The sequence below is a fragment of the Babylonia areolata genome, chromosome 25 (genome assembly GCF_041734735.1).
Source record: "Babylonia areolata isolate BAREFJ2019XMU chromosome 25, ASM4173473v1, whole genome shotgun sequence".
Lineage (NCBI taxonomy): Eukaryota > Metazoa > Mollusca > Gastropoda > Neogastropoda > Buccinidae > Babylonia > Babylonia areolata.
This window is the reverse complement of record NC_134900.1, coordinates 21,157,123-21,176,373: the sequence shown is the minus strand read 5'-3', so window position 1 is coordinate 21,176,373 and position 19,251 is coordinate 21,157,123. Positions and strand designations below refer to the sequence as shown.

The 19,251-nt window shown below is 43.0% G+C and overlaps 1 protein-coding gene across 1 annotated transcript in view; it reads left to right on the top strand.

Annotated features, from left to right (window-relative positions):
• LOC143299898 (transmembrane protein adipocyte-associated 1 homolog) overlaps positions 1-19,251 on the top strand; it is a 119,270-nt gene that overhangs the window by 29,384 nt on the left and 70,635 nt on the right. The window contains exons 5-6 of the mRNA XM_076613401.1: positions 1,340-1,412; positions 7,005-7,084. Coding sequence (XP_076469516.1) covers positions 1,340-1,412; positions 7,005-7,084 — 153 coding nt within the window. The remainder of the gene's footprint in view (positions 1-1,339; positions 1,413-7,004; positions 7,085-19,251) is intronic.

The window sequence follows — 19,251 nt, the reverse complement described above, 5'->3', positions numbered from 1 at the left end:
GGGGGCCAACTGCGTGTGGCATGCACACAGCACAGTGGAGCTAGATGGCCGTCGGTGGCTCTCCTGAGCCGACGCCCTTTTATGGATCTCCCTTATGGAGATCCATAATATGCAAGGCTAAAGCATTGTAAAACACCTTTTTTAGTCACATTTATGAAGAAAGTTAAATCATTTCAATGTTATTCCCAAGAGGTCAGTTCAATTACTAAAGAAGGCATCAATGCACTTGGACAGATCCATAAATTATATGCTACACCACATCTGATAAGCAGATGCCTTACCAGCAGTGTAACCCAACACGCTTAGGCCTTTAGGGGAAATGAAATAAAAAATGAAAAAAATAAGATACATAAATGAATAAATAGATAAGCAATTAAAATGATGAATTGATAAATTGAAAAAAGTCAAAACAGAAATGAAAAATAAAATAAAATGATTGAATAAATAGATAAATGAAATGAAATACAATATGGAAAACGAAATAATGATGTGAATAATAACATAAATAGCAGTAATGATAACATGAATGAATAAATAGATTAACAAATAAATGTGAATAAACACACACACTCTCTCTGTCTCTCTGTCTCTCTCACAGAGGGAAAAATTTGAGTCACGTTTTGTTATATATTTCTGTTTGAGTTATACACATTGCCTTAATTTTGTTGTTTGCTATTAATTCTAAATTGAATTTGCGGTCGATGCAATGCAATGATCAGCCCCATGTGATATAGAATGAATGTATGTCAGTTTCAGTGTCATCACTGTCGATGTCTCGCCAATGCCATTGTCATTAACATTATCTTTGTTGTCATAGTCCCCCTCTTTCTCATTTCTTTTTCTCTCTCAATTTTTTCTAAGATTTGTATTGGGGAAAACACAAGGAACCAGCCCCGAAGATGAAGAAAACATTTCTGATAAAAATAAGGGGAACTAAAACACTCTCACAATCCCATGCTGTCTTGTAAAGTGAAAACAATTTCTCTCAAAGTGAGAGAAAGCAAGGGATTGCAAAAAAAGCTAACAGCCCCAATGGCTGTAAAGGCTATGGGACCTTTAAGTTTAATTAACCTAACCTTTTAGAACAACATTACAGACTCTTCAGGCACAGAAAAGAGCTGCTCATAACAAAAGAAATGGAAGAGTTACAACAAGGGTGTAATTCCTTGTTGCAAAGGGAGGTACTGATAATTCTTGAAGATTCTGCTGGTCTTTGTATCAGTCTCTCCCCTATGTACTCCAGCTCTCTCTCTCTCTCTCTCTCTCTCTCTAACTCTCCATCTCTCTCTCTCTCACTGAACCAATTTTGTTAATATTTTTATTTTATTTTATTTTTCAGATGCTGTGGTTAATCTTGAGGTTTTTCTTGTTGGGCACAGAAGCTTCAGTGGTTATTTTTGGTGTTTACTTTGGTAAGTTAGATGAGATTATGTCATTTATGTGCATTTGAACACCTGTCCATTTTTGTTATTGCCTCATGTTTGTAAACAGAGTGAGTCTGTGTAATTACCCTGTTTCTGTTGTACTTGTCTGTGTGAATTGTGTCACAATTGTGTCTGTGTGATTGTGAATTGTGTGTGTCTGTGGTAAACTTGAACAGAGCGTTGATTGTTTTTGAAACACCTGAAGTACGATTCGATTCAGCCTCATACCATAAAGACTCCACCAGTTCACTGGCCTACTGAACTTACTTTTCGGCAGTCTGCGACAAATTTCCCACCTTTTAGAAAATTTTCACTGATGGTTCAAAGTCAGAGGATGGTGTCACTGCATCTATGTTCTGTCCTGCCTTTCTTGATCATCCCTCAACAAAACACATTCTGCCTGACAGCTCAGTTTACACTGCAGAACTGACTGCACTGGATCTGGCATTAAAAATGGTTCTGCATGCAAAACAAGAGTTTTATGATCTTTTCAGACTTCTTGTCAGTCCTTGAGGCAACCGCCTGCAGGAATCTGACACATCTGAAACTGCTGGAATTTTATGAAATGCTTACACTTGAAACCAGGAAAGGGCATGATGATGTTGTGGCCTGGGTTCCTGGCCATGTTGGCAATAGTGGTAATGAAATGGCAGACCAACTGGCCAAGAATGCTGTAAAGGAAAAATTATTGAGGTCCTACATACCATACACAGACATGAAGCAGAAGGTGAACATTTACGTTAAGGATCTTTGACAAGAGGAGTGGAACACCCAGATGGACAGCAAGCTGTTCCAAATTCATCCAGACTCAGAGACCCTCCCATCGGTGGTGAAGAATCAAAGGGAGTCTGTGCTGTGCAGACTGCGCAAGGGGCACACTTTTTTACTCATTCTTACTTGTTGAAGGGGGAGGAGCCCCGTCAATGTATTCCCTGTAATGAGCTTCCACTGTGAAACATATGCTCCTTGACTGCTTGGATCTGCATGATGTTAGACACAGACATTACACAGCAAATTCTCAGAAGACTTTGTTTCATGATGTCCCTCCGTAGACGCTAGTGGACTTCTTGAAAGAAGTTAACATTTTTAATCAGATTTGAATGTTTTAAACTTCAGAAGGTTTTTAAACTTCGGGTGAAAAGCTTGAAACAGTGACTAGTTTTTATTGTACCTTTTTTTACCCTTGACTTGAAGTAGGTGCTAACATGATGATAGCCTTGAGATGGTCTTAGTTGTTGGCGAGGCTCTAATCACCATAGTTTGATTTGAATTTGATTTTGTAAAAAAAGTTGATGAAACAGTTATAAGGGTGAATAGGCACTGGAAATATTGACAATAACACCAGTCGTGAGGGTGTCTGATGACGCAGGATTCATTGCGTGATGGTAGCATGGGGAGGACACAACTATTGAAATGCCAAAGTGTTTACATTTATGCATCCAGCCTGCTGTCTGGTGTGTGTGACTAACCACCGATGGTATGTACCTTTGTGCGTGTGCTCAAATCTGTGAAATGGGGATAAAATTGCTGTGGCATTCATGTTTTTATGTGCGTTATGCATGGAAGTGATATTCTGCATCAGAGAATAATTCTGAGATAGAAGTGTCGCTGGTCCAAAACTTTATCAGATTTACATAAAAACGCAAAGATGGAATAATTTGCAATGATTTAGCTCAGTGCATGAATCAACCCATGCGTTATTGTGGCGCAGGCATGGGATGCAGTGCAGACAACGGAACAGGGCACGAAAAAGATGCACAGAAAGGCTAGTTGGAAGTTCCATAAGCCAGTTCCTCCCACTCTCTTTGCTCTGCTGTCGATCATAGAACCTTCCAAGTCTCAAAATTTGAAAGAGAATAGCACGTTGGTCGAGCCTTTTCATCATCTGCTGTTCAAATATGGAACTCTTTGCCTCACCATGTCCGTCACAGCCCCTCACTGCCTTCCTTTAAATCTAAATTCAAGATTTTCATCTTCCAGCAGCATTTCCTCTAGACCCTCTCTCATACTTGAAAGTAGTTATTCGATTGTGTAGGTATATTTGTAACGCTGTATTGTGTGTGCGTCAAATGTATGTATGGATGCATGCATGCATGCATGTATGTATGTTTATTTTGTATGTACAAATTTGTATGCACATTCTTATGTTTATTTTGCATCATTGTTAAAGAGTGAAGCACCCTTGACTCAGCCAAGTGTTTCTAGTATTGTAGAACTGCACATATGCATGCATGAAAAATGTGTATTAGTATCTCGGGTTTGTGTAGAACTGTGCACTGCACTGGACATTATAAAGGTATTTCATGAGCATTCAAGTCAGTAATTTTGGATGAGTTTGCTGAACACTCTCTGTATATATCTCTCTCTTCTCTCTCTTTCCTTCCTTGCCTTTGACAAGATCCCTTTCTCTGTCTCTCTCTCTTTCACCCCCTCTTCCCCTTTGAGCTCTTTTTCTTTTTCTCTCCTGATGTGTGTGGCTGTAAGTGTGTAGTGTATGGAGGGATAGGGTGGGTGAGGCACAATGTAGAACAGTATAATGTAAACTGGTGAAATGGGTATTTTGTCGTTTTCTATGGCTGTTGTTTTTGGTTGGTTTGATTTTTTGGTTCTTTTTCCTTTGTGATGTGTGTATATATGTATATATATATATATATATATATATATCTGTATATAATATATCTGTATTGTGAAATATAGCCTTCTGTGCAAATGACAGAAAAAAAAGAAAAAGAAAAAAAGACCCTGACTGAGCTGTTGACATGCAGCATACATCATAGAATGATAATAATAATAATATTTATATAGCGCTGAATCTTATGCAGAAACAAATCAAAGCGTTTTCGCACCAGTCATTCACACGCATGCATAACTCTAGAACTGGAGAAACTGAAGACAAGGAAGGGGAAGGGAAGGGAGGCTATCTTGGGAAGAGGAGGGTTTTAAGGCCAGACTTGAAAGAGCTGAGTGCGGAGACCTGATGAAACGAAAGAGGAAGTTCATTCCAAATGCAAGGTCCAGAGATGGAGAAAGAACAGCTGCCAACAGTGGAGTGTTTGAATCTGGGTATGCGTAAACAGAGTGGATCCGAAGCCAATCGTAGAGAGCGAGATGGAGTGTACATGTGAAAACAGCCACAGAGACAGGAATGGGCAGATTTGTGAATACATTTATAACATAGAGTGCTTATCTTGTACTTTATTCTGTGTGAGACAGGGAGTCAATGGAGATGTTACAAAAGAGGAGTGATGTGCTCAGATCTTTTCTTTCTGAGGACGAGTCGGGCAGCAGAGTTTTGTATGCGCTGAAGGGACTGAGTGGATGAAGCAGACAAACCAGACAATAGAGGATTACAGCAGTCAAGGCGAGAGAGAATGACAGAAACGACAAGTCTAGATGTTGCGTCGATGGACAAATATTTCCGAATGAAACTGTTGCGTTGCAATCGACAGTAGCAGGATTGACATGTCTGACTGATAAAATTTTGCATGGACAGTGTGTTGTCAAGGACAACACCAAGGTTCTTGACTGAACTGGAAAGAGGGATGGATGTACTGTCAAGTTTGATTGTGTCAGTTGTGACAGAAGAGAGTTTTTGTTTAGTTCCTATGATCATTGCTTCAGTTTTGTCTGCATTCAGTTGTAACTTACTTAGAGTCATTCAGTTTTGAATGTCCAAGAAGCAGTCAGATGTTTCTTGCAAGAGCAAGGACAATTTTTCAGGTGTATCACTCTTCTGGAATTGAGTGTCATCAGGAGTTGAGTGTCATCAGCATAAGAATGATGACTGACATTATGGCGGTTAATAATTTCAGCGAGCGAAGCAGTGTACAGTGTGAAGAGCACTGGGCCTAAAACAGATCCCTATAGGACTCCATGTTTGATTTTAATGGTTTCAGACTGGAAATTATCAACAATGACAGACTGGAATTGATCAGTGAGATAAAATTTGAACCAGTTGAGAACAGTGCTGTTGATACCAAATGTAAAATGAAGACAGGAAAGGATTGAATGGTCTGTCGTGCCAAAGGTGGCTGACAAGTCGAGAAGAGTAAGAAGGGAAATTTGTCCTGAGTTGGATGCTAACAGTAGATTAATCTGGATGTGGAGGAGAGTGGTTTCGGTGCTGTGGTCAGCTCAATAGGCAGACTGAAAGGGGTGGATGAGATTGTTGAAACAAAGGTGGTTGTTGAGCTGCTTCAGGACAGCTTTTTCAAGGAGTTTGGACAGGAATGGAGGGTTAGAAACTTGTCAGTAGTTTTTCAAAATGTTTGCGTCAAGGTTGGGTTTCTTCAGAAGAGGCAGGACAATTGCAGTTTTGAAAGTGGATGGAAACATTCTAGTGAGAAGGGAAGAGTTGACAATATTGGTGATTGTGGGGAAAAGCTGTGAGACACACTGGGACAGGCAGGTATAGGATCAAGCTCACAGGATTTTATTGTCATTTCTTTCAGGATTTCATGGACTTCTGTTTCATTCAATGGATTAAAGGAATGGAGAGGAGTGCCATTGAATTGAGGATCAGGATAAGCAGGTTGGAAAGGTATTTGGTCCAAGCTGGTACGATTAATTTGGACTTTGTTGAAAAAGAAAGAGGAGAAGACATTGAGGAGTACAGATAAAGTGAAAGCAGAAGGAAAAGGAGTCTTTTTTGCCATATTGAGAAGATCTGACATAATAGAGTAGAGAGATTTGGTGGATGTGGCATCCAGAACTTGAGAAAAAAAGAAGTTTGTCTTCGCTGATGAGATCATATGTTTGACTTTGTTTACTTGTTTTTGGAAGAACACATGGGTGCTGTGCAAAACTGACATATTCTGTACATCCAGACACCACACTCTTTCTGTTTCATTCTGCATAACAGAAACATTGTCTGCTAGGCAAAATTCAGCTCCCTTAATCTTCCTGGGGGGTTAAGTGTGTGTGAGTTTGTGAAAGGGGGAAGTGCAGTTTAACCTGCTATCTCTCTCTGTCTCTCTACCTCTCTTTCCCAGTCTCTGTCCTCTGTTGTATCTGTCTCTCTCTGTGTATGTGTTTGTTGTGAGCAAATTGATGGGAGCATGTTATGATCAAGCGTGTGTGTGTGTGTGTGTGTGTGTATAAGTTGCACAGTAAAAATTAAAATATAATTATTTTCAGAATGTTGATAGGTGTGTGTATGTGTGTGTTTTGTTTGTGTGTGTGTGTGTGTGTGTGTGAGTTGCATAGTAAAAATACTATTATTTTGAGAGTATTGATTGTGTGTGTGTGTGTGTGTGTGTGTTGCATAGTATAGATATGATTAATTCAAGTGTTGATGGTAGAAATGCAGTATGGTGATGGTGTGTATGAGTGTGTTGTGGAGATGAGTACAGTACAGTGAGTTGTTTGTGTAAGATTTTGCACTTTATAAAAATGATTCAGATTATTCATTGATTTATTATTTGTTTGTGTGCCTGTATACATATAATGTATGTATATATGTATGTATACATGTATGTATGTGTGTATGTATATGTATTTATGTATATGGATGCTATGAAATACATGTGTTTTAACTTGCAGAGTAAAATCTGATGTTTATAACATGGTGTGTGTGTTCAGGCCACTTGGACAGTAGGACCAGTATCCGCCGAGTGCTGCTGTGTACATCTGCTTTTGCCCTCATCTACTCTGCCATACAGGTACCGTAAGTCATTACATCTCTTTCTGTCATTCAGGTACTGTCAGTCATTACATTTCTCTGCCATATAGGTTCTGTCAGTCATTACATCTCTCTGTCACATGGGTACTGTCAGTCATTACATCTCTCTGTCATGCAGGTACTGTGTTATGTACATATCTCTGTCATTTAGGTTCTGTCAATCATTACATCTCTCTGTCATTTAGGTTCTGTCAGTCATTACATCTCTGTCACATGGGTACTGTCAGTCATTACATCTCTCTGTCATACAGGCACTGTGTTACGTACATATATCTGTCATTTAGGTTCTGTCAGTCATTACATCTCTCTGTCACATGGGTACTGTCAGTCATTACATCTCTCTGTCATACCAGTACTGTGTTATGTACATATCTCTGTCATATAGGTTCTGTCAGTCATTACATCTCTCAGTCATACAGGTACTGTCTGTCATAACATCTCTCTGTGTCATACAAGTACTGTCTGTCATAACATCTCTCTGTCACATGGGTACTGTTAGTCATTACATCTCTGTCATACAGGTACTGTCTCTCATGTACAACTCTATCATACAGGTACTGTCTGTCATTACATCTCTCTGTCATACAGGTACTGTCTGTCATGTACATCTCTCTGTCATACAGGTGCTGTCAGTCAGTACAGCTCTTTGTCATACAGGTACTGTCCGTCATGTACATCTCTCTGTCATACAGATACTGTCTGTCATTACATCTCTCTGTCATACAGGTACTGTCAGTCAGTACAACTCTTTGTCATACAGGTATGTCAGTCATTACATCTCTCTATCATACTAATGCTTTCAGACATTACATCTCTCTGTCATACAGGTACTTTCAGTCATTACATCTCTGTCATACAGGCACTGTCAATCAGACATTACACCTGTCATTACATCTCTCTCACACAACGGTGTTTCCCATAACACACTACAGTACATCATTTACACAGAGAAATCTGAAAAGGACCCCCAGTTTTGAGTGTTTGTATTTGTATTTCATTTTATCACAACAGATTTCTCTGTGTGAAATTCGGGCTGCTCTCCCCATGGAGAGCGTGTCGCTACACTGCAGCGCCACCCATTATTTTGTATTTTTTCCTGCGTGCAGTTTTATTTGTTTTTCCTATCGAAGTGGATTTTTCTACAGAATTTTGCTGTGGGTTCTTTCACGTGCACTAAGTGCATGCTGCACTTGGGACCTCTGTTTATCGTCTCATCCGAATGACTAGCGTCCAGACCACCACTCAAGGTCTAGTGGAGGGGGAGAAGATATCGGCAGCTGAGCCGTGATTCAAACCAACGTGCTCAAATTCTCTCGCTTCATAGGTAGACACGTTACCTTTAGGCCATCACTCCACATGTACTGTACATGCCAAGGACGTACACGATTTTCCTGAAAAGTTTTAGTTTCTCAGTCCAACATCGAGGCCGCAGACTCAGCAGTTATGGTATCACTCCAGAGTAGATGATACCAAGTGTTTGGAGTTGTGTTTCTTGTCTTTAGCGATTGTGTTGGATAAATGTTGCAGATCTGACTTGTATGCCACACAGTCTCCATTCCTGTCTGGTCACTTTTTGTGACAATCATTTTGTTGCACAGAAGTCAAAGTCAACATAAGCTTTGTAGCAAATAGCATTAAGCTGGACTTAAAACAGCCGATGATGCTGCAATACACTGAAATGGCTGCAGTAATCACTGTCGCCCTTGTTAAAAACTCATATATATGTGTGCGCGCAGACATACACAGGCTCTCTCTCTCTCTGTGTTAAAATTCAACTCTGATGAATTTGCTTATATTGTGTTTTAGCTTGTCATTTTCTTGACAAATAAAATCCAGCAGAGACTGAGAGAGACTGTCTGAGTGAAAGCAAGTGACAGTGAAGTTTATCATTCTATTTGGACAACAGAAAGACTAACGGTGTGGCTGTTCACAATTAGATAAAATGATAGTTCATGTACAGTGGAAACCAAGAACAGGCTCACTGAGAGCAAGAAAAGTCTTCAACTTAACAAGGCTTTTGTCCTGAGCAGTGTTGGTGGTTTTTTGACTCACTTGTGTAAACAAAGTGAGTCTGCGTTTTAACCCGGTGTTCGGTTGTCTGTGTGTGTGTCTGTGTGTCCGTGGTAAACTTTAACATTGACATTTTCTCTGCAAATACTTTGTCAGTTGACACCAAATTAGGCATCAAAATAGGAAAAATTCAGTTCTTTCCAGTCATCTTGTTTAAAACAATATTGCACCTCTGGGATGGGCACAAAAAAATTTAAAAAATGAAGCCTAATTATATGCAAACTGCATTTACTGTTATATTTTTTGTATTCTCTGAACTTGGCGCTTTGATCTGATATTCTGACACAACAACAAGAGCAGTCATTATTATCATTTTTTGTTCAGACAGGAACTTCTTTTGCTAAGCATGGAAGTTCTATTTATTTTGCAAACATTTTGGTGCAGATAGTATCAGCTCAGCTCATCAGCTGCCCCATGGCGGTTGCCGTTGGGGCGCTACAGATGACCTGTCAACCAGTCCTCTCCATCCATCCCTGTCTTTCGCACATTTGACCGCCTCGCTCAGCTTCAATCCTGTCCATTCTGTGATGTTGTCTTCCCATCTCTTCTTCTGTCTTCCTCTCTTCCTTCCTCCTCTGACTGTTCCCTGGAGTACTGTCTTGGCAAGCCCCTCTCCTCTTGTTACGTGGCCGAACCATTTTAATTTGCGCCTCTTGATGGTGGTGAGAAGATCTTCATAGGGACCAATGGCTTGCCTTATTCTGTTTTTGACTTCCTCATTGGTTATGTGGTCTTTGTAAGAGATGCCAAGCAGTCTTCTGAAGCATCTCATTTCTGAGGCCTGAATCCTCTTCTCTAATTCTGCTGTAAGGGTCCATGTTTCACAAGCATACAGGAGAACTGAGTAGATAAGGGAACGCATGAGTCTTATCTTTGAGCTGAGCTTGACTGCCTTGTCCTTCCAAATGGTGTTCAACTTGGCTAGTGTTGCAGCTGTCATTGCAATTCTGGCTAATACTTCAGGCTTGGACCTCTCATCTGAAACTATTGCTCCAAGGTATTTGAAATTCTTCACGGTTTCAAGCTTTTCTCCGTTGGCAGTGATGTCAGTTTGGATGCCATTGTCATTGTTTGTCATCAGTTTTGTTTTGTTTGCACTGATTTCCATGCCGTAAGTTGTGGCGGATCTGTCTAGTTGCCTGACCAGGTTCTCCAGTTCTTGTTCTGAGCCTGCAAGTCCGTCTATATCATCAGCAAAACGCAGGTTTGTGATTGTTCTGCCACCAATGCTGACTGTTCCTTGGTGGTCTTCAAGTGCATCTGTCATAATTCTTTCAAGGAAAACATTCAAGAGTGTCGGCGAGAGCAAACATCCTTGTCTCACTCCAACTGTGGTTCGGAACCAGTCTCCAATGTCCCCGTTGAGGTAAACTGCACTGCTGGCATTCTCGTAGAGGTTCTGTATGGCGCGGATGAGGTTTGCGTTGATGTTGTAGTAGTTCATGGTCGCCCAGAGTGCCGCATGCCACACTCTGTCGAATGCCTTCTTGAAGTCTATGAATACGTGGTAGAGTTCTTGTTGGTGTTGAAGGTATCTCTCGCTCAGAATCCTCAGATTGAAAATCTGCTCAGTTGTGCTGCGTCCTGCCCTGAATTCTGCCTGCTCTTCAGCTATAATTGCTTCAGCCTGGGGTCTTAACCTGTTCAATATGATCCTGAGCATCACTTTGCTAGGATGGCATATCAGGCTGATGGTGCGGTAGTTATTGCACTGTTGTAGGTTGCCTTTCTTGGGTATGGTGATCACTAAAGACTGGGTCCATTGTGTTGGCCACTCTCCTGTCTCCCAGATCTTCTGGCTGATTGCATGTAGCGCATCGATCATAGCCTCACCCCCTGCTTGTACCAGTTCTCCTGGGATGTTATCAATGCCTGCTGATTTTCCTTTCTTCAGGGACTTCACTGCTTCCTCCACTTCTTCTCTGAGGATGGGGAAGCTGTCTGTGTCTGTTGCCGGAGGGGTGTTGAGCTTCTCTGTGTCTCCTGTTGCACGGTGTGAGTATAGATCTGCGGTGTACTCTGTCCACCTGTTCAAGATGTCTTTGGACTCGGTCAGACACTTCCCGTTTTTGTCGAGAATGGTGCTGGGCCATCCTTGCTTGCTGCTGGTGAGGTCCTTCACTATTTGGTAGGCCTTCTTGGCGTTGTTTTCTTTGAGGTTCCGTTCAATGTCGTTGCACTGATCAGTAATCCAGTCTTCCTTTGCCTTGAGCATGCTCCTCTTGACCTGCTTGTCTGCTTGCCTGTACTTGTCCGCTCCCTCATCACTTCCATACTTAGATTGCTTGAGGTCTCTCCTTTCGTCACACATCTTGAGTAAGTCTGGTGTGACCCAAGGCTTCTTGGTGGTCCGCTTCTTGCCTAGAACTTCATTGGCCGTCTCAGTCACTGCAGTGTTGAATGTGTCGATGAAAGTGTCTGCATCTGTGCCGTCTGCGTCAAGTAACAAGAATGGGGCGAATTTTCCTCCAATCTTGGCCTCGAAGACTTTTGCCACGTCTGGGTCTTTTAATTTCTCCAGATCAAACTTAATTCTGGTGTGGCCCTGTTTCTTCTTCATCTTCTTGAGGTGTAGGCGGAAGGACATCATGACGAGCTCATGGTCGCTGTTAATGTCTGCTCCGGGGAAGCTGCGTGTCCTGGCGATGTTGACTGATGTGTGGAAGCGTCGCTTCACTAGGATGTAATCTATCTGGTGGTGGGATCTGTTTGGGCTGTGCCAGGTCCACCGTCTGGATGTTTTGTGGGGGTGGAATGTGTTGGTCACTTTGAGGTTGTTGAGCGTTGCAAATTCGAGCAGTCTCAAGCCTCGGTCATTGGTCTCTGTGTTACAGTAGGGCCCGCATATGCCTTTCCAGTCTTCCTGTGCATCTTCTCCGATCTTTGCATTCCAGTCCCCTTGAACAACTAGGATGTCTTTCTTTGGTGTTTCATCAATAACTTCTTGTACTTGATGGTAGAAATCTTCTATTTCTTGATCAGAGTGTGTTGTGGTTGGCGCGTAAACTTGCACGATTGTGATGTTGAAAGGTGAAGCCCGTAGGCGTATGGTGATGAGCCTGCTGGAAACTGGTCTGCATCCCATCACTGTGCTAGCTGTGTTTTTGTGCACAAGGAATCCCACACCTTCTTCGTGTCTGTCATCTCTTCCACTGAAGTAAAGCTTGTGGCCTTCGTGGGTTGTTGTTTCTCCCGTGCCTTTCCATCTCATCTCACATATCCCTAACACATTCCATTTGTATCTGTTCATAGTATGGGTAAGTTCTTCAAGCCTGCCAGGAGTATTCAATGTCCTGACATTCCATGTGCCGACGACTATATTGTTGCGCCTAGCACTGATCTTATTTTTGGTGATACCTTTAGTATTATCTTTGGTGGCATCAGTAGCATATTTTCCACTTCCGTCCTGATGCCTCAGCGTTGTGGCGGTCCTTGGTGTTCCGGGCGACGACCGAGCCGGCATGAAATTTGTTCTGTTTGTATTCGTGCAGATAGTAAAAAAGGTAAATTACTCTGTAATTAATGCTAGGGGACTTAATTTGCTTTAAACTGATCTTTCTCATCTTAAACATTACATTTTGAAATTATACTCAATACATAAAAAGCTTGGATTTTTTTTTTTTTAAGTGTATCACAAGTGAGTCTTGAAGGCCTTGCCTCTCTTGTTTGTTTTGTTTTGTTTTTTTCTGATGTGTGTGTATGTGCAATTGTTGAAGTGGTTATTTTTAATTTGACATGGGGACCCTTAAAAATTCTGGAATTAAATGTACACAGAGGGTCCCTGGGACCCTTACCTTTTATCTTTATGGGAAACACTGTACAGGTACTGTCTGTCATTACATCTCTCTGTCATACAGGTACTGTCTGTCATTACATCTCTGTCATATAGGTACTGTCTGTCATTACATCTCTGTCATACAGGTACTGTCTGTCATTACATCTCTGTCATACAGGTACTGTCTGTCATTACATCTCTCTGTCATACAGTTACTGTCTGTCATTACATCTCTCTGTCATACAGGTACTGTCTGTCATTACATCTCTCTGTCATACAGTTACTGTCTGTCATTACATCTCTCTGTCATACAGGTGCTGTCTGTCATTACATCTCGGTCACACGGGTAGTGTCTGTCATGTACATCTCTGTGTCATATAGGTACTGTCAGTCATTACATCTCTGTGTCATACAGGTACTGTCTGTCATTACATCTCTCTGTCATACAGTTACTGTCTGTCATTACATCTCTCTGTAATGCAGGTACTGTCTGTCATTACATCTCAGTCACACGAGTAGTGTCTGTCATGTACATCTCTGTGTCATATAGGTACTGTCAGTCATTACATCCCTGTGTCATACAGGTACTGTCAGTCATTACATCTCTCTGTCATACAGGTACTGTCTGTCATGTACATCTCTCTGTCATACAGGTACTGTCAGTCATGTACATCTCTGTTATACAGTCATACAGGTACTGTCTGTCATTACATCTGTCTGTCATACATGTACTGTCATTAAATATGTCTGTCACACAGGTAGTCTGTCATGTACATCTCTCTCATACAGGTACTGTCTGTCATGTACATCTCTCTGTCAGACAGGTACTGTCTGTCATGTACATCTCTCTGTCATACAGGTACTGTCTGTCATGTACATCTCTCTGTCAGACAGGTACTGTCTGTCATTACATCTCTCTGTCATACATGTTCTGTCATTACATATGTCTGTCACGCAGGTAATCTGTCAAGTACATCTCTCTCATACAGGTACTGTCAGTTATGTACATCACTCTATCATACAGGTACTGTCATGTACATCTCTCATACAGGTACTGTATGCCGTGTACATTACTCTGTCATACAGGTACTGTCTGTCATGTACATCTCTCTCATACAGGTACTGTCTGTTATGTACATCTCTCTATCATACAGGTACTGTCTGTCATGTACATCTCTCTATCATACAGATACTGTCTGTCATGTACATCTCTCTCATACAGGTTCTGTCTGTCATGTACAACTCTCTCGCACAGGTATTGTCTGTCATGTACATATCTCATACAGGTACCGTCTGTCATGTACATCTCTCATATAGGTCCTGTCAGTCATTACATCTCTCTGTCATACAGGTTCTATCTGTCATGTACATCTCTCTCATACAGGTACTGTCTGTCATTTCATCTCTCTGTCACACCCTCTGTCAGTGATCACCTCTCTCTCTCATACAGGTACTGTCAGTCATTACCTCTGGGTCATACAGGTGCTGTCTGCCATTACATCTCTTTGTCATACAGGTACTGTCTGTCAGTCTGTACATCTCATACAGGTACTGTCAGTCATTACATCTCTGTCATACAGGTACTGTCTGTCAATATATCTCTGTCACAAGAGTAGTGTCTGTCATGTACATCTCTGTGTCATACAGGTACTGTCAGTCATTACATCTCTGTCATACAGGTACTGTCTGTCATTGCATGTCTCTGTCATACAGGTACTGTCTGTCATTACACCTCTGTCATACAGGTACTGTCAGTCATATACATCTCTCTTTCATACAGGTACTGTCATTACATTTCTCATACAGGTACTGTCATCATATTTCTCTCATACAGGTAATGTCAGTGTCTGGCAGTCATTCCCCATCCATGCCTGTCCTTTCTGTGTTCTTTGCCACCTGATTGTCACAGTACTGACTTCTTTTCTTTTTATCTTTTTTTTTTTTTTCTTTTTTCTTTTTATCTTTTTTTTTTTTTTTTTTGACAGTTTTTCTGACATTATATTGTTCTTAAATTTGGATTTTAATTGATGGCTGGAAAGTAGCTGCTGCTTTTTTGACTCATTATGTAAACAAAGTAAGAATGTTATAACCCGGTTTCGGTTGTTTGTGTGTGTCTGTGGTAAACTTTAACATTGTCATTTTCCCTGGAAATACTTTGTCATTTAACACCAAATTGGGCACAAAAATAGGAAAAATTACCTTCTTTCCACTCATACTGTTTTCAGTGACAATGAACCTGTAGGATGGGTACCAAAATATATTTTTTTTAAAAGAAGCCAAAGTGTTTCCATAATAAATTTACTGTTACTTCCCCCCCCCCCCCCCCCCCTGCCCCCTATTTACAAAACCTGACACTTTGATTTTCTGAAACACTGATCAACGGCAGTCTCTTACATCATTTTTTGTGCAAATAGGAACTTCTATTGTTTAGTCTGGAAGTTACATTGATGAATAAATCTCTCTGGTGCAGCTAATTGAAGGGGAGATTAATCATGTTTTGAAGTGTGGGCGTTAATTTGTTTTTATATTGATCTTTCTCATCTGGAACATTACATTTTGAAATTATTACTTGGTACATTGGAAGGCGTTTGCATTTCACACTCAGTGTGAAGACCTTTCACAATTTACAATTGCCCAAGTAGTATTTTTCAGGAAATAGCAGGTCGTACACAATGTGACATAATTTAGAATTAGGTCCTGGAAAAAAAACGTCAAAGATTAGTGACGTTTAACCAGGCTTCTTGACAGGATAGCCGCTTCTTCTTTCTATGTCTGCCCCCCCGCGCCCCCTCCCCCCATGATTCCCTTGTTTGATTAAGTACACATCACAAGTGAGTCTTGAAGGCCTTGCCTCTCTTGTCTTTCTTTTTTTAACATCCAAAATATATAAAAAGAGTTGTTGAAAAGAATATTAAAACAAATATCTTGAGTGTCTTTTCCATTCTAAACTTTTTATAGCAAACCTTGTTGCCTTGTCTCTAACTGGTCCCCTTCTCCATGGTACAAGCCTGTGAGAACCAAGCATCATGAGGCCAAGCAGGAAGGGAGGCATGCTGATAGGGTGTGGTGTGCCTCTGGCCTAACAGTCCACTGGCAGATCTTGTAGGCTGCCAGAAACCATACCACTAACATTGTTGATCGTGCCAAGAGTACATTTTACTCGGTGTATGCAACCAGCAAGCAGCAAGCAATTTATTGTTTAACATCATAGACCTTGGCAGAGCAAGAACATGCCTTTCAACAGTCTATATGAGCCAGGAACTGCCACAGAAATTTGCAGACTTTTTTTCATTGATAAGATAACGATTATGTCATAATCTTGACTGTTTTTCCCTTCGTTTCACCAGTAGTTGATCTTGTGTACAGTGGTCCTTGTCTCCTCTGGTTTGAACCAGTTGATGAATAAACTGTCTCCTCTGGTTCGAACCTGTTGATCAATAAACTGTAAAGAAAATTTGCTGAAATGCAGTGCAAAAGTCCTGTGAAATCGACCCCATCCCCTCAGCTATTTTTCCGTGATTGTCTTGATGTCCTGCTTCCATACACCACTCATGTTGTTAATGATCCATTTCTGTCTAGTTGCTTTCCATCTATTTTTAAACATTGTCACATGATATTGTGTGTCCACTCATGAATAAACTTTCCTTAGACCAGAACAATCTCCTCCCGAAACCTGGAGGGGGTCAGGCTGGTGTTCTCTTGACCCACTCCCGGGAGGGTCACTACCTTGTCGTGGTCGGGAGGCTTAGTGGCCAGTGATCGAGCGAGCTATGTCGGTGGGGGCATCAGTGCTTCTTGGGGTTTGGTGCTCTGATCCCAGGTCTTAATTGACAGCCTACATAGCCATCGTAGCTGTCAGGGCTGAATAAGTGGTGGTTTTGTACTGATGCCCCTGATAGGGCTTCCCATGCCGAACAGGTCGTGAGTGAGGCCCAAACTAAACGTGACCCACTGTCCCTTTCGCTGTTCTCTATTCTTCTTTTATTGCCTCTTTTCTGTCCTCAGCTTCCCATCAAGCCTTCTTTTCCACATTCTTTTTTTCTCTGCAGCCTTCTTTAGGCCCGCCGTGTTTGCCGTGCGGCGCAACCTGTGATGGAGGGGAATGAGATCCTGGGGATTGAGAGAGCACGCTGCTCTCAACACATCCCTTTGGCTCGGACCTCTCCTAAGACAGGCGGCACACATTGGCTCGTGTGTGTCAATCGGCTACCCCTTCGTGGGGCTGGGTCAAGACTGGCAGTTTAGTGGCTGACGAAGGTAACCCCCGTAGTGCTCGGTTCTCTGTCCCCGGGAGCTGGGCATAATCGGGGGGGAACACGTTGGAGCTGGACTGTTGGTCGTATATCCCTCCCGAAACCTGGAAGGGGTCAAGCTGGTGTTCCCTTGACCCTGGCCCCTAAGTTGGACCCCATGGTGGGTGGGTAAGGGAGGGATGAATTCACATTTTTTTCAACATGACTTCCAAAAACCTACACCCCCCTAACTCTGGCAAAAGAAGAGGAGAAGGAACGGACGACTCAGACTCAGACTCGGAGGTCGCTGAGACCTCTGGTTTTTGGCCATCGTGGCTTGTGATGGAGGGCGCTGATGACGACAAGCCCTTGTCGGCTCTCAGCCCCTTCGCTGTCCAGAAGGGCTTTCAGTGTCTGGCAGGACCGCTAAAGTCCATCAAGAGACTGAGGAGCGGAGCGTTTTTAGTGCAGACAGAGTCCAGAAGGCAGACACAGCTCCTCCTCAAGGCGACCACTTTCGTGGATAGGGCGGTGAAGGTTTCCCCTCACAAAGGTCTCAACTGCTCAAAGGGAGTCATCAGATGCCCGGAGTTGAAAGGTGTGTCTGAGGCCGAGATCAAGAGCGAGCTGTCCTCTCAGGGAGTGACCGACGTGTACAGGGTGACGGTGAGGAAGGGGTCGGACAGAGTCCCGACCAACACTTTCTTCCTCACCTTCTGCTGCCCGGATGTCCCCAAGGACATTCGGGTCGGATACCTGCTAGTTAATGTAAGCCTGTACGTGCCGTCCCCTCTGAGATGCTTTAAGTGCCAGAAATTCGGACACATGAGAGACCGATGTAAGGAGGAAGAGGCGTGTGGCACCTGTTCGAAGGCGGTGCACCAGGGCGATTGCGTCAATCCAGCCCGGTGTGCGAACTGCGGAGGTGGCCACCCGTCCTCATCGAAAGACTGCCCCGCCTGGAAAAAAGAAAAACAAATCCAGAAAGTCAAGACAGAAAAGAAAATTTCCTTCTTTGAGGCAAGGAAACAGGTGGAGGCCGCGTCGCCTAAGGCGTCGTATGCCTCTGCCGTCAGACCCAGGATGGTGGACGTCGCGGTCCAGACGACATCCACAGGAACGCAGACGGACGACTTAACCGCCTTGTTAGAACCGTTGGCCTTGGGTGGAGACGCCGTGTCCACCCCTTCCCATCCTGTGCGGCAGTCCTCAGGGGCTGCTGGGCAGGAGAGAAAAGCCTCGGGCGGAGGCACGTTGTCCGCCTCCCGCCCCACCCCACCCCCTGGCACCTCTCGCCCCGCCTCTCATCTGCCTGGCCCTCGGGCTGGCGGAAGTGGCCGGAAACCCCCCGTACCTCCAAAACTCAAGGAGGGGAGGGTTGCGGCCTCGGCGGGATCGGGAGGGGCCGAGGTGGTGGATATTCCGACTCGGTCGGAATCCGAAAAATTTATTTCGAAAAATAAATACTCTATCCTGGCGGACCTTGAGCCACCGCAAGCAGAGGAGCAGGGGGTAGCGATGGAATAGGCTGCTGCTTTATTTTTTTAACCTTTTTTAATGGCAGTGATCCACTGGAACATCCGGGGGTTCCACGCCAATTTTCAGGAACTCCAGCTGCTTTGTCGTGCTTTGAAACCTTCAGTGCTGGCGTTGCAGGAGACTCTGCAAAGAGATGGCAAGGTTTTATCTCTCTCTGGTTTTAACTCCGTTTTTAATCCCGCTCAACCGAAGCAAGAGGGATTGACGGGAGGTGTCGCTCTTTTTATTCGCAAGTCCCTTTTATACAGTACCGTTCTTTTAAGCACCCCTTTACAGGCGGTGGCAGTCAGAGTCACGCTTGAGAAAACCATCACTGTCTGCTCTCTCTACCTTCCTCCCTCCATCCGTGTTCTGAGGCAGGACCTCATGAACCTGGTTGACCAGCTCCCACGTCCGTTTTTACTGTTGGGCGACTTCAATGGACACTCCCCGCTCTGGGGAAGTGAGATGACATCAGCCCGAGGTCTTCTCTTAGAAAACCTTTCTGACATGGACTTGTGCTGTCTTAACAACAAGTCTCCCACTTACCTG